This window comes from Sphaeramia orbicularis, chromosome 18, assembly GCF_902148855.1.
Source record: "Sphaeramia orbicularis chromosome 18, fSphaOr1.1, whole genome shotgun sequence".
Lineage (NCBI taxonomy): Eukaryota > Metazoa > Chordata > Actinopteri > Kurtiformes > Apogonidae > Sphaeramia > Sphaeramia orbicularis.
The window spans coordinates 43,706,542-43,719,829 of NC_043974.1; the positions used below are offsets into that span (position 1 = coordinate 43,706,542).

The 13,288-nt window shown below is 34.1% G+C and overlaps 1 protein-coding gene across 1 annotated transcript in view; it reads right to left on the reverse strand.

The window, feature by feature from the left end:
* Positions 1-3,927, reverse strand: part of LOC115439076 (diamine acetyltransferase 2-like) — a 13,004-nt gene extending 9,077 nt beyond the window's left edge. Inside the window, exons 1-2 of the mRNA XM_030162973.1 lie at positions 3,721-3,927; positions 872-923 (exon numbers count right to left, since the gene is read on the reverse strand). Coding sequence (XP_030018833.1) covers positions 872-923; positions 3,721-3,783 — 115 coding nt within the window. The 5' untranslated portion in view covers positions 3,784-3,927. The remainder of the gene's footprint in view (positions 1-871; positions 924-3,720) is intronic.
* Positions 3,928-13,288: the final 9,361 nt, after the last annotated feature.

The following is a 13,288-nucleotide window of genomic DNA, read 5'->3' on the forward strand; positions in this document are numbered from 1 at the left end:
CATAAAATAAGCTTTTGCTTCTAGCCTATTCTTTTTTTTGTTTTTATGTTTATTACAATTGATGTACTGAGTACAATGATTGATGGAAAACCAAAAATAAATTTATTCATTCATTCATTTTATTGTTGCAAGATAGTTTGTAAATGTAAATATTTTCATAATTTAATGTTATTTTTTGATCTAAAACAAAGACAAAAATTTGAAGTTGAAGATTTTTTTTGCTTAATTCAAGATTTTTTGTGGCTTAATTGAAGATTTTTTCGCTTAATTCAACATTTTTTCCTTAATTCAAGCTTCTTCTTTTTTTTTTCTTTTGCTTAATTCAATTCAAGACTGTGGAATTTTTGACTGTGCAAAAAACATCCCACGGACCGGATTGGAACCTTTAGCGGGACACATTTGGCCCCCGGGCCGCATGTTTGAGACCCCTGTAATAGACACATGATAAAGGTAGTCCCCAGTGCTGTGGACAGAGACTTCATTATGGATTTATTTCACCTTTATTTACCAGGTTAATTACTTAGAACTGGTCCTCATTTCAGATAACGACCTGCTTCAATTCTTTTCTCCAAGTGTGATTTTCTAAAACCCAGAGTTTTCTGTAAAAGTCTCAGTGAACTCTAACCGTAAAAGGATGGAAACGTCCTGTAACCAACACTCTGTTATCTTCTATCTACGGTCTGTCGCCTCTTTATTGGACTCTTTTTTTTTTTTTTCTGCGGTTGGACTTTTGGACTTTCTATTCACCTGCTCTATCACCTCGTCTCAGCAGCGTATTATTTGTTCAGCTCAGATGAATGTAAATGAAATAATGGACCAGGAGCTGATCCACTTTAACACACGACTGTATGAGCTGTGGTTTTTTTCTTACCTCTCTGAGTGATTTTCACTTGGTCTGTGACTTTCTCATATTCAGCCAGTTCCTGCGAGGAAAAAACAACATGAAGCAAATATCACAGTTTGACCAAAATGTGTTGTTAGAAAACGTTTACGCGAGTCTGTTCAATTCTGCTGCAGTTAAATGTTATTTGCACATAAGTAAAGACGTTTAATACTCAGACGGTGGAGGTTCACATCTAGAACACACATATCTATGTCCAGTGACAGTAAAACTACTTTACAGACACAACAGTTAATAATCAATACCTTTAGAGGTGTTTTTACAGGTTTTATGTACATATTTAGTTGTTTTAAAAACTGTAAATATGAAACTATCACATGCTCGACAAACAGAAGGTTCAGTCCAATTCATCGACCGCTGAAGGGTGGAAACACAAACACAGATGGATTTAATGAATGTTTATCTGCATATGAGTGGATGGAAAACAAACCAGGACGAAACAATGAAAAAAGATGGAACAAAAAAATATGTAAAAGTTGTACCGAAATAAAAATGTTAAAACTGCAACAAAACGAAACACTGTAAAAGATGTAACAAAATAAAAAAAAACTGTTAAAAATGCAACAAAACAACTGTAAAAGATATAACAAAATAAAAATCAATGTTAAAAATGCAACAAAACAACTGTAAAAGATATAACAAAATAAAAATCAATGTTAAAAATGCAACAAAACAACTGTAAAAGATGTAACAAAATAAAAAAAAAAACGGTTTAAAAATGCAACAAAATGAAACTATGTAAAAAATGCAACAAAATAAAAAACAATGTTAAAAATGCAATAAAACAACTGTCAAAGATGTAACAAAATAAAAAAAAACTATTAAAAATGCAATAAAATGAAACTATGTAAAAAATGCAACAAAATAAAAAACAATGTTAAAAATGCAACAAAACAACTGTAAAAGATGTTAACAAAATTTAAAAAAATGTTAAAAATGCAACAAAATAACTGTAAAAAATGTAACAAAATAAAAAACAATGTAAGAGATGTAACAAAACAGTGTAAAAGATGTTACGAAATACCAATGTTAAAAATGATGAAAACAATGTCGCTAAGTTGACAAGATGAAAACGTTACGATGAAAAGATACAACAAAATAAGACACTGTTAAAAATACAAGATGAAAAAGATATTGAAGATACAATAAGAAAACAATGTTAAAAATGAAACAAAGTAAAACTGATGTAAAATATGTAATGCATTAAAAAAATATTTAAGACACAAAAAAATGAAGCATTAAAGATGGAAAAAAAACAAACTAAAAATCCAAGAATATAGAAACAACTTGTTGACAAATGGCATAAGAGATCAATTTGTCAAATTTTTTATTTATCCCATAGACCCAAAAATGCATTTTTGTCCTCTTTAATGGACAAGAGTTTCACAGCTTTACTTAAAAAAAAAAAAAAAAAAAAAAAAAATCACTGTAAAGGACATTCCTCTAAAAAAAAAAAAAACAGAAAAAATGTATCTATAAAACTGTCTCATCATGCTGTTTCCGATCAAGGCAAAATTTAATGTAACAAAGCCAAAACTTTAACCGTCCTGGGTCTGAAGAGGATAAATATGAACACATATGGTTCCAAATCCTAACAGTGATGTGGTATTTGTTTCATGTGAAGTAAAAATGACTTTTCAGATGCAACAAAACAGTAAAACATGCAACAAGATAAACATTAATGACGCAAGAAAGTAAAATTAACCCTTTCATGCATGAATTATGAGAACCTTAAGATTTTTTTTAATTCCTCTTCAGGTATAAAAATAAACAATTGAATTGATTTTTTTTATGAACGTATTTTTCATGTAGTTCCAAAAATGTCCACTCAGCTGAACACCATGTGTTTAATTTAGAAGCAAAGAAACATGTATTTACTGATCTACTGTGTGAAAACATGAAATTAAAATGCAGCTAATCTGATGTTTTCTCACATTTTAGCACACCTACATGGAGCTAATAGGCAAAAAACAAAAAAAAACCTTTTTGTTTAAAAAACAAACCAAAACACTATCTTACTGCAGATCAGGTTTATGTAGAACAGCACAGCTCCAGTAATGGTGTGAATGTCAGTGTATGGGATGAAGTATGAGCGTCCACTGTGTCGGCTGATGTGGAACTAAAACAACAAAACCCATGAATATACAAGAGAACCGCTTCGAACAGCTGTCCACTGGAGTGACCACTGTGCATGAAAGGGTTAATGTGAAAGATGCAAGAATATGAAAGTATGACATACACAACAAGCCCTGTTTTCACTGCACATGATTTACTGGGATTCATTTATTCTTTTTTTTTTTTTAATTTAATTATCTGTGATTTGATTATTATTTTTTTTTCAGTCATGTCCCATTTGTCATGTTCAACTTTTATTGACTGAAGGAAAATATCTCTATTTGTTAAATGTGTTTCCAGGTTTTATGTTGTTTTTTTTTTTTTTTTTTTTTTTTTTTTGTTCATTTCGTGAATGTTCCTAATTTTATTTAGTTTATTTATTTACATTAAATCCACAGAACACATGATCAGATACTGACTCATTCAGAGTTTTCAGTGAATCTAGACTCGGATCAAACATCTGGATCCAGGTCAGGTGGAAACAAACACATCTGGACCGGATGTCTCCTGAAAACACGACCCACGCGGACCCATTATGACCCACGATCGGTTCCGCGGCATCTGTTTTCCGCCAACGCACGCGCAGCTCGTGCAGCTCGTGCCTTTCCAATAATAATACCTCTGTACTGTCGGGGTGACTGAGGGGCGCGCGTGACTCTGGGGGTAACTGAATGTCACGCGCCGCCGCACACGTGCTCACCCACCGTGATCATCCGCGCGATGTCCTTGCAGTCCTCCACGTTGGCCGCGCGGATAGAGAAGTCCATGTCTGCGGATGCGGTGGTGATGAAGATGATGGTGGTGGTGATGAAGATGGTGATGAGGATGGGCAGTGTGCAGGTGCGCGTGGATGTTAGTGCGGTTCCGAGCGGAAATAACGGAGGACTGCGGAGGAAGGAGAGTACATGAGGGGGGGGGGGGGGGGGGGGGGGCGACGACGACCCCTCCCCCAGTGACCGGAAAGACAGGAAGTAAAAGATACCTTTAAAAAAAAACTTATCTTTGGAGTAACCAATCAGATCAGACCAGGAGAGGATGAGGAGTTAAAGGTGCAGTGAGGAAGATGAAGGGGGGGGGGGGGGGTCAGACACTGCCACAGTTAACCCTTTCATGCATGAATTATGAGAACCTTACTGAAGACATTTTTTCTGAGTGCTTTTATTCCTCTTTAGGCATGAAAAAAACAATATGATCCAGTTGTTGTTTTTTTTCAGGAGTTATAAAACTGTCCACTCAGCCGGACACCATGCTTTTAATTTTTTAAGCAATGAAACATGTATTTAAAACTGAATATCTGAGAGTGATATGGAAAACTATGCAATAAAAAACATTTTTATGCTGCTTATTAGATAATTTCCCACATTTTAACCCTTTCATGCATAAATCAAGATTTTATTTTTTTTTTTTTTTGAGTGTTTTTATTCCTCTTAAGGCTTGAAAAAAACACTGCGGTTGAATTTTTTTATTTATGAACCTATTTTTTCATGGAATTGCAAAAATATCCACTCAGCTGGACAGCATGTGTTTAATTTTTGAAGCAAAGAAACATTTATTTACAGATGCACTGTGTGAAAACTATGAATAAAATATTTGAAAATGCTGCTAATTTGATGTTTTGTCACATTTTAACACACTCTAATATAAGTTATTACTCACTTTATGGAGATAATATGCACAAAAACAAACTTTTTGTTTAAAAAAAAAAACTGTTAATGACAGTCTCATAATGATAACAAGGAATTGATTTACTCACACAAACATGTTCCTGCAGATCAGGTTTATCTAGAACAGTAAAGTTACAGTAATGGTCTGAATGTCAGTGTATGGGATATAGTGCAGAAGTGTCCACTGTGTTGGCTGATATGGAACTAAAGCAATAAAATACATGAAATACAAGAGAACAGCTGGAGAAGAACTGTCCACTGGAGTGACCACTGTGCATGAAAGGGTTAAAGAAACAGCCTTTATATCAGGGTTCTCAAACTCATGTTCTTTCAGGTTCCACATTCAGCCTGATTTGAGCTCCAGTGGGACGCACCAGTCAAATAATCACATAATAACCGATAAATAATGACAACTCCAAATTTATGTCTTTGTTTTAGTGCAAAAACAAACAAACATCAAATTATGAAAATACTTACTTTTATAAACTATCCAAAAAAACGTGAATGACCTGAAAAGACTGAAATTTCTTTAAAAAATCAGTGCAATTTTAACAAAATTCTGCCTCAGCTTATCATTCATACATGTTCATTCTGGATCAGATCTCCACAGACACTAAACACTGAGGAACAGGCAGAAAAGAGCTCAAATTGTGATTAATTTTCTTTAGACATTTCAGGTTGTTCATATTTGTTCAGGTCATTCACATTTTATTGTTTGTAAATGTAAATATTTTCATAATTTAATGTTATTTTTTGCACTACAATGACAAAAAAATTTTTGAAGTTTGTATTATTTATGTTTATGTTTATGCATTTGGCAGACGCTTTTATCCAAAGCGACTTACAGGGGAAAACCAATCAAATCACTCAATCAGTCAAATTTTATTTATATAGAACCAGATCACAACAAAAAAGTTATCTGATGACACTTTATATATAGAGTTGGTCAAAACCAGACTCTAATTATCGGCATACTGTAATATTTTTTTTCACATCAAACCGAGAAGAAAATGTGGAGTCATAATTTTTTGTGGGTTATTCTGCTGTTATTTTACTGTCCATCAGGGTTCTCAAACTCATGTTCCTTCAGGTTCCACGTTCAGCCTGATTTGATCTGCAGTGGGCCGGAAGTGGATGGGATTTAACATCTATATTAACCACAAACTAAAGTGTGTGTGTGTGTGTGGGGGGGGGGGGGGGGTCAATATATGGACCGTGGACCAAAACCAGCCTCCAAAGGGTCCAACCCCCCCCCCCCCCCCCCCCCACACACACACACACACACACACACACACACACAGGATGAAAAATGACACTGAAGATCATTTTAGTTCAGGTTCCACATTCAGACCAATATGATCTAAAGTAAAATAATAACACAACAACCTATAAATAATGACAACAACAAATAATTATCTGTTTTAGTGGAAAAAAAAGGAAAATTACATGAAAATGTTTGCATTTACAAACTATTCCTGAAAAAATATGTACAATCTGAAATGTCTTAAGAGAAGTGTAGTTGTACCAGTATTCTGCCTGTTCGGAAATATTTGGTGTATTTGTGCATTCTAATGTACTTGAGTAAATTATAAACTGAGGCAGAATATTAATACAATGATACTTTCCTTAATAAATTTCAGTTTGTTCATGTTATTGTCAGTTTTTTTTATAGGATAGTTTGTAGATGTAAACATTTTCATCGTGTTATTGAACTTTTTTCAGCCTACAACAGAGAAATTTTCTATGTCATTATTTGTTGGTTATGTCAGGATATGTTTATATTAGTGTGAAATTACATGGAAAAGATGCTTTTGTTACATTCTGTAAATAATGAGTGTTAGGTTATTGGAGCAAGAAGTGACCATATTTGGACAAAAGGGACAGATCTGCAGGAGTACAATGGGTCATGGGTGAGCTAATGCTAATGCTAAATTACCGACCTAATAAAATGATAAACTTCATCAAACAAGTCATTTTAGGTTTATTTATTTATTTTTTGTGGAACCTGTAAAAAAGTGACTTTGATTAAATAAGTAGAATTGAATTTTCTATCAGATCTGATTAAAGATGGACCAGATCACTTATGAAAGGGTCCAAGTTACATGAACAACGAAAAAGTAAGAAAATAAGCAACAAAAATGAACAAAAAATAAGGAAATGATCAATTAAAAAAAAGAGCAAATTCAACAGAAAATAACCAACAAGAGCATTAAAAAAATTACCCATAATAATTCTTCACCAGTCCGTTTTCTGCAGTGTATTCAGTGTTTTGTTGTAGTTGTAATACATGTTAGATCCTGTAGGGGGCGGTAGTGGGTCATAAGTCAACCTGAAAACCACCTTCAACAATAACATCAGACAAAACATTCAGGAGTTTATTCAAGAGAAATTCAATCAAATAAAACAAAACAACTTCAACTAAAACACAACGAAGTCAGACTAAATGAGTTTTCATCATCATGTTGAATATTCTGTTCATTTTTATTTTATTATTTTGTGCAGTTATTACAAAAACACTCATTTTTTGTATGTTCCTTTTCAATTTGTTGTAATCATTTTGTGTTCTATTGTGTTTTTTTTTTTTTTCATCTGTTTTGTCACTTATTTTGACCATATTTGTGATTATTTTGTTCATTTTATTCATCGTTTGTGCAGTTTTCTTTTCTCCTCGTCTTTGTTTTTCAGACTGTTTAGTTCATTTTTGTTCATTCTTGTTCATATTATTGAGTATTTTGTTCATTTATGTCTGTTCTGTTGCTTATTTTTACTCATTTGTTATTGATTCTCATTCATTTTATTCAGTATTTTGTTCATTTCTGTATATTTTGTTGCTTATTTTGATGACATATTTTTTTATTCTCTTCATCCTTGAATGTTTTTCAGAGTGTTTATTTCATTTTTGTTGATTTTTGCTCATGTTATTGCAAATTTTGTTCATTTCTGTATATTTCATTGTTCATTTTGTTGATATACTTTCCTTTTCTCTTCATTTTTGTTTGTTTTTCAGACTGTCTAGTTCATTTGTTGTTGATGCTTTTTCATATTATTGAGTATTTTTGTCTATTTCAGTGTCTTCTGTTGATATATTTTTTGTTTCTCTTTATCTTTGTTCATTTTTCAGACTGTTTAGTTAATTTTTGTTCATATTATTGCATATTTTTGTCCATTTCTGTATATTTTGTTGATATATTTTTTGTTTCTCTTCATCTTTGTTCATTTTTCAGACTGTTTAGTTAATTTTAGTTCATTTTTGTTCATATTATTGCGTATTTTGTTCATTTCTGTATATTTTGTTGCTCAGTTTGTTGATATATTTTTCTTTTCTCCTCATCTTTGTTCGTTTTTCAGACTGTTTAGTTAATTTTTGTTCATATTATTGCATATTTTTGTTCATTTCTATATATTTGTTGCACATTTTGTTGATGTATTTTTCTTTTTTCTTCATCTTTGTTCGTGTTCAGAATGTTTAGTTCATTTTTTGTTTCCTGCAGGGCATTTCCAGAATTTCCATAACTGTACATGTGTGGGTGGAGGTTTTATTTCATACTTCGGCAGATTTACGTCTTTTTCATTTATTAAAACTAAAAATAGCAGAAAGTCACAGCAGGCGTTCGTACCAGAGGTCGTATTCCGTTAAAACTGGCTGGAATGACGCACAGTTTTTCTAACGTCCTTTTTTTTGAGTCTGTTAGTCTTGGTTCTAACGCTCTTAGTGTTGGTTTTAACTCTGTGTTGGTTTTATCTCTTAGTCTTGGTTTTAACTCTGTAGTGTTGGCTTTAACTCTGTTAGTGTTGGTTTTAACTCTGTTGTGTTGGTTTTAAGTCTGTTTGTCTTGGTTTTAACTCTGTAGTGTTGGCTTTAATTCTGTTAGTGTTGGTTTTTAACTCTGTTAGTGCTGGTTTTAACACTGTAGTCTTGGTTTTACCTCTGTAGTCTTGGTTTTTAATATGTAATTTTGGTTTTAACACTGTATTCTTGTTTTGTTTAACTCTAGAGTTAAAAATACCCGACCAGGCCTCAGTCACAGTCACAGCATTCAGAACTGGGTGGGGAGGAAATGGGGGGGGGGGGGGGGGGGGGGGCTCTAACGCTCCAGATCCCTCTGAACACCAGACTATAAATAGAACCAGAGGTGGTAGTGGTGGGCGGAGGGGGCGGAGTTTAAAGACGGAGGAACAGCTGATATTTAACCACAGAAAAAAAACAGACAAATGAGTTAGAGAATGGAATACAGTCAGTACTAGTACACACATATGTAGTACAGTCAGTAGTAGTACACACATATGTAGTACAGTCAGTACTAGTACACACATATGCAGTACAGTCAGTACTAGTACACACATATGCAGTACAGTCAGTACTAATACACACATATGCAGTACAGTCAGTACTAGTACACACATATGTAGTACAGTCAGTAGTAGTACACACATATGTAGTACAGTCAGTACTAGTACACACATATGCAGTACAGTCAGTACTAGTACACACATATGTAGTACAGTCAGTAGTAGTACACACATATGTAGTACAGTCAGTAGTAGTACACACATATGTAGTACAGTCAGTACTAGTACACACATATGTAGTACAGTCAGTACTAGTACACACATATGCAGTACAGTCAGTACTAATACACACATATGCAGTACAGTCAGTACTAGTACACACATATGCAGTACAGTCAGTAGTAGTACACACATATGCAGTACAGTCAGTAGTAGTACACATATATAGTATACTCAGTAGTAGTACACACATATGCAGTACAGTCAGTAGTAGTACACACATATGCAGTACAGTCAGTAGTAGTACACATATATAGTATACTCAGTAGTAGTACACACATATGCAGTACAGTCAGTAGTAGTACACATATATAGAATACTCAGTAGTAGTACACACATATGCAGTACAGTCAGTAGTAGTACACATATATAGTATACTCAGTAGTAGTACACACATATGCAGTACAGTCAGTAGTAGTACACATATATAGTATACTCAGTACTAGTACACACATATGCAGTACAGTCAGTAGTAGTACACACATATGCAGTACAGTCAGTAGTAGTACACACATATGCAGTACAGTCAGTAGTAGTACACACATATATAGTATACTCAGTAGTAGTACACACATATGCAGTACAGTCAGTACTAGTACACACATATGCAGTACAGTCAGCAGTAGTACACACATATGCAGTACAGTCAGCAGTAGTACACACATATGCAGTACAGTCAGTACTAGTACACACATATGCAGTACAGTCAGCAGTAGTACACACATATGCAGTACAGTCAGTACTAGTACACACATATGCAGTACAGTCAGTAGTAGTACACACATATGCAGTACAGTCAGCAGTAGTACACACATATGCAGTACAGTCAGTACTAGTACACACATATGCAGTACAGTCAGCAGTAGTACACACATATGTAGTACAGTCAGTACTAGTACACACATATGCAGTACAGTCAGTACTAGTACACACATATGCAGTACAGTCAGTACTAGTACACACATATGCAGTACAGTCAGTAGTAGTACACACATATGTAGTACAGTCAGTACTAGTACACACATATGCAGTACAGTCAGTACTAGTACACACATATGCAGTACAGTCAGCAGTAGTACACACATATGCAGTACAGTCAGTACTAGTACACACATATGCAGTACAGTCAGCAGTAGTACACACATATGCAGTACAGTCAGTACTAGTACACACATATGCAGTACAGTCAGTACTAGTACACACATATGCAGTACAGTCAGCAGTAGTACACATGAACCTAAAGTATAAATATGAAGTTCACTCTCTCTGTTGAACGTGTGGCTGATGTTCCAGTTGGAGTTTCTGTCAGTGTTGTTGTTGTTCATGAACAGAGGACGTTTACATCAGTCTGACTGTATTCACACTTTCACACTCATAAAACAGACCTGAAGGTCACTTTGGAAAAACCTCTGGCATTGACGTCATTTATTCAAGAAGCATTAGTTGCTTTGGCGAATGAACAGCTAAACATCAAACCCAGACGTTTAAAGGTTGTTGAACGTGTTCTGAGTCTGACGCAGAAATGTGGAAAAACAAAAACCTGCTGAGGGACGAAACGCTAACAGTGACGACTTTAGAAACAGATAATGGAATATGTAACACTGATGTGTGCTCTGGGCTAACATAAGCTAACGGTGGCTAACATAAGCTAACGGTGGCTAACATAAGCTAACGGTTGCTAACATAAGCTAACAGTGGCAGACATACGCTATCGGCAGCTAACATAAGCTAACGGTTGCTAAATTTAAGCTAACAGTGGAAGACATAAGTTAATGACGGCTAACGGTGGCTAAAATAAGCTGACGGTGGTGAATGCTTTTCACTGTTGTGGAGCACGTTGATATTCACAACATTAAAGCTGCTCATGTATTTTGTTCATTATCCTGCATATGTTTCTTCATTTTTTTGATCATGGTTCATTATTTTCTCCGGTATTTTATTGTTGCATTTATTATTATTTATGTTGTGTGTGTGTGTGTGTGTGTGTGTGTGTGTGTGTGTGTATTTTGCTCATTATGATGCTTGTTTAACTTACTTCATTCATTTTTTAGGCTTTTTTCATCGTATTTATTCTTGTGGTGTTTATGTTTGTTTATGTTGATGCTTGTTTTGTTCATTTTGATGCCTGTATTGTTCATTATTATTACCTCCACCAGGAGGTATTGTGATCGCTTTGCTTTGTGTGCGTGTTTGTTTGTTTGTTTGTTTGTTTGTTAGCAAGATAACTCAAAAAGTTATGGACAGATTTTCATGAAATTTTGAGGAAATGTTGATACTGGCACAAAAATTTAATAATTTCTTCCTTGTGCCAGTATCAACATTTCCTGAAAATTTCCTGAAAATCTGTCCATAACTTTTTGAGTTATCTTGCTAACAAACAAACAAATAAACAAACATGCACGGGAGGCAGGTCTGTCCTGGTGGAGGTCTGCGCTCTCCGAGTGCTTTTCTTGTTCATTTTGTCGCTTATTTTGTTCATTTCACTAATTATTTTGTTGTTTTTGTCTTACATTCTTTTCTTGTTCTGTCTTTTCAATAGGATCCTCCCTTCATTTCACATGGCTTTGGTGAGATTAAAATTCACGAATTCTTCTTTATTATTTTTGAAAACTACTTGTTATAACATTTTATTCTAACTACTGACAACCTAATAAGAACATCTCAAAAATTACAGCTGTGGTCAAAAGTTTTTGGAGTGGCACAAATGGATTCTTTGCTTAAATGTGATTTATTTTATGAAATTATTATTTTGTTGTTGTTGAATGTACCTCAGAAACATATGGAAATATTGGGAAAAATAAACATCAAATTTAGCAAAAACCAAAGTTTTTCATTCCTAAAACTTTCATCCATGAGTGTTTAAACAGATATAATCGTTTCTAACAATGTGTCAGTGCTTTAAAACTGAATCACAAAGAAAATTCACATGTTTACAGGTTGCAGTGATGGTTGTTGACATAAGAATATGTGGATATTTAATCATGAATCTAGTGTTAGTAACTTACATCCTCACTGAGTAGGCAAAAATATCTACAAACTTATTGGAATTACAACAGAACAGCAGTAAAATATTCATGAGGGCAGTCATGATTTAAGGGGGAAAATCAACTTTAAAATTCCCTTAATATGCATGACTAGGAAGGGTTTTTGTGTTTCTGTCAGCGGGGTGAGACTGTGGAACAGATTTAACATAGAGTTGAAGCGATGTCCAAGCAGGAAAGAATTTCAAAAGAGGTACAAAGACACGGTTTTTCAGAGGTACAGGGAGGAGGGAGGGCTTGGGGATCAGTGGGTGTTCTAAAGATGTACAAGTATGTGGTAAGTGTGTGTATATGTATGTATAAGTGTGTATGTATGTGTGTGTATATGTGTGTATAGATCTGTGTATGAATATGTATTTACATACATGTGTTATTGTATTATGTGTTTATGTAAATCACATTATATTTGTTCATAATAACATAAAGTCAGAAACCTAATTATTTACTAGTAAGTATCAGTCATATTATGGCATAGTGTATAGATCTGATTAGACTAGGAGGGTTATTATTGTTATTAATTAAATAAGGAGAAGGGGTGGAGTTTATAAGTTGTTCTTCTCACTCCTTTTCGAATATGTATTATATGTCATATGTTTACGTGTTTTGTTTATTTATTTTCTTCTGTTTGACATTCATGTTCAAAATAAACACATCAGTCAATCAATATGCATATAAAGGAGTCTTTAAACAAGAGTAAAGTTGATCATAATCATCCAAACGTGTGATTAAAACATGTCAAATTCATCTCATAAGTTATAAATTACACCTTTTAAGTTTTCTGGTGAGAATGAGAATTGTTTTTCCAGGATTATAATCACATTCAAATACAACTGTATCTGTTTTAAGCCTCCACAGGAAGCGGCGTCCACTTCCTGTTTGGTCTAGATTCTGATTGGTCCCTGAGTTTGGAGGCATTTCCACAACAATGTCATCAACACCATATTTATCAGTGTCTAAAATGAGCTGGACATGGACTAAATACAGTCAAAACACCAGAG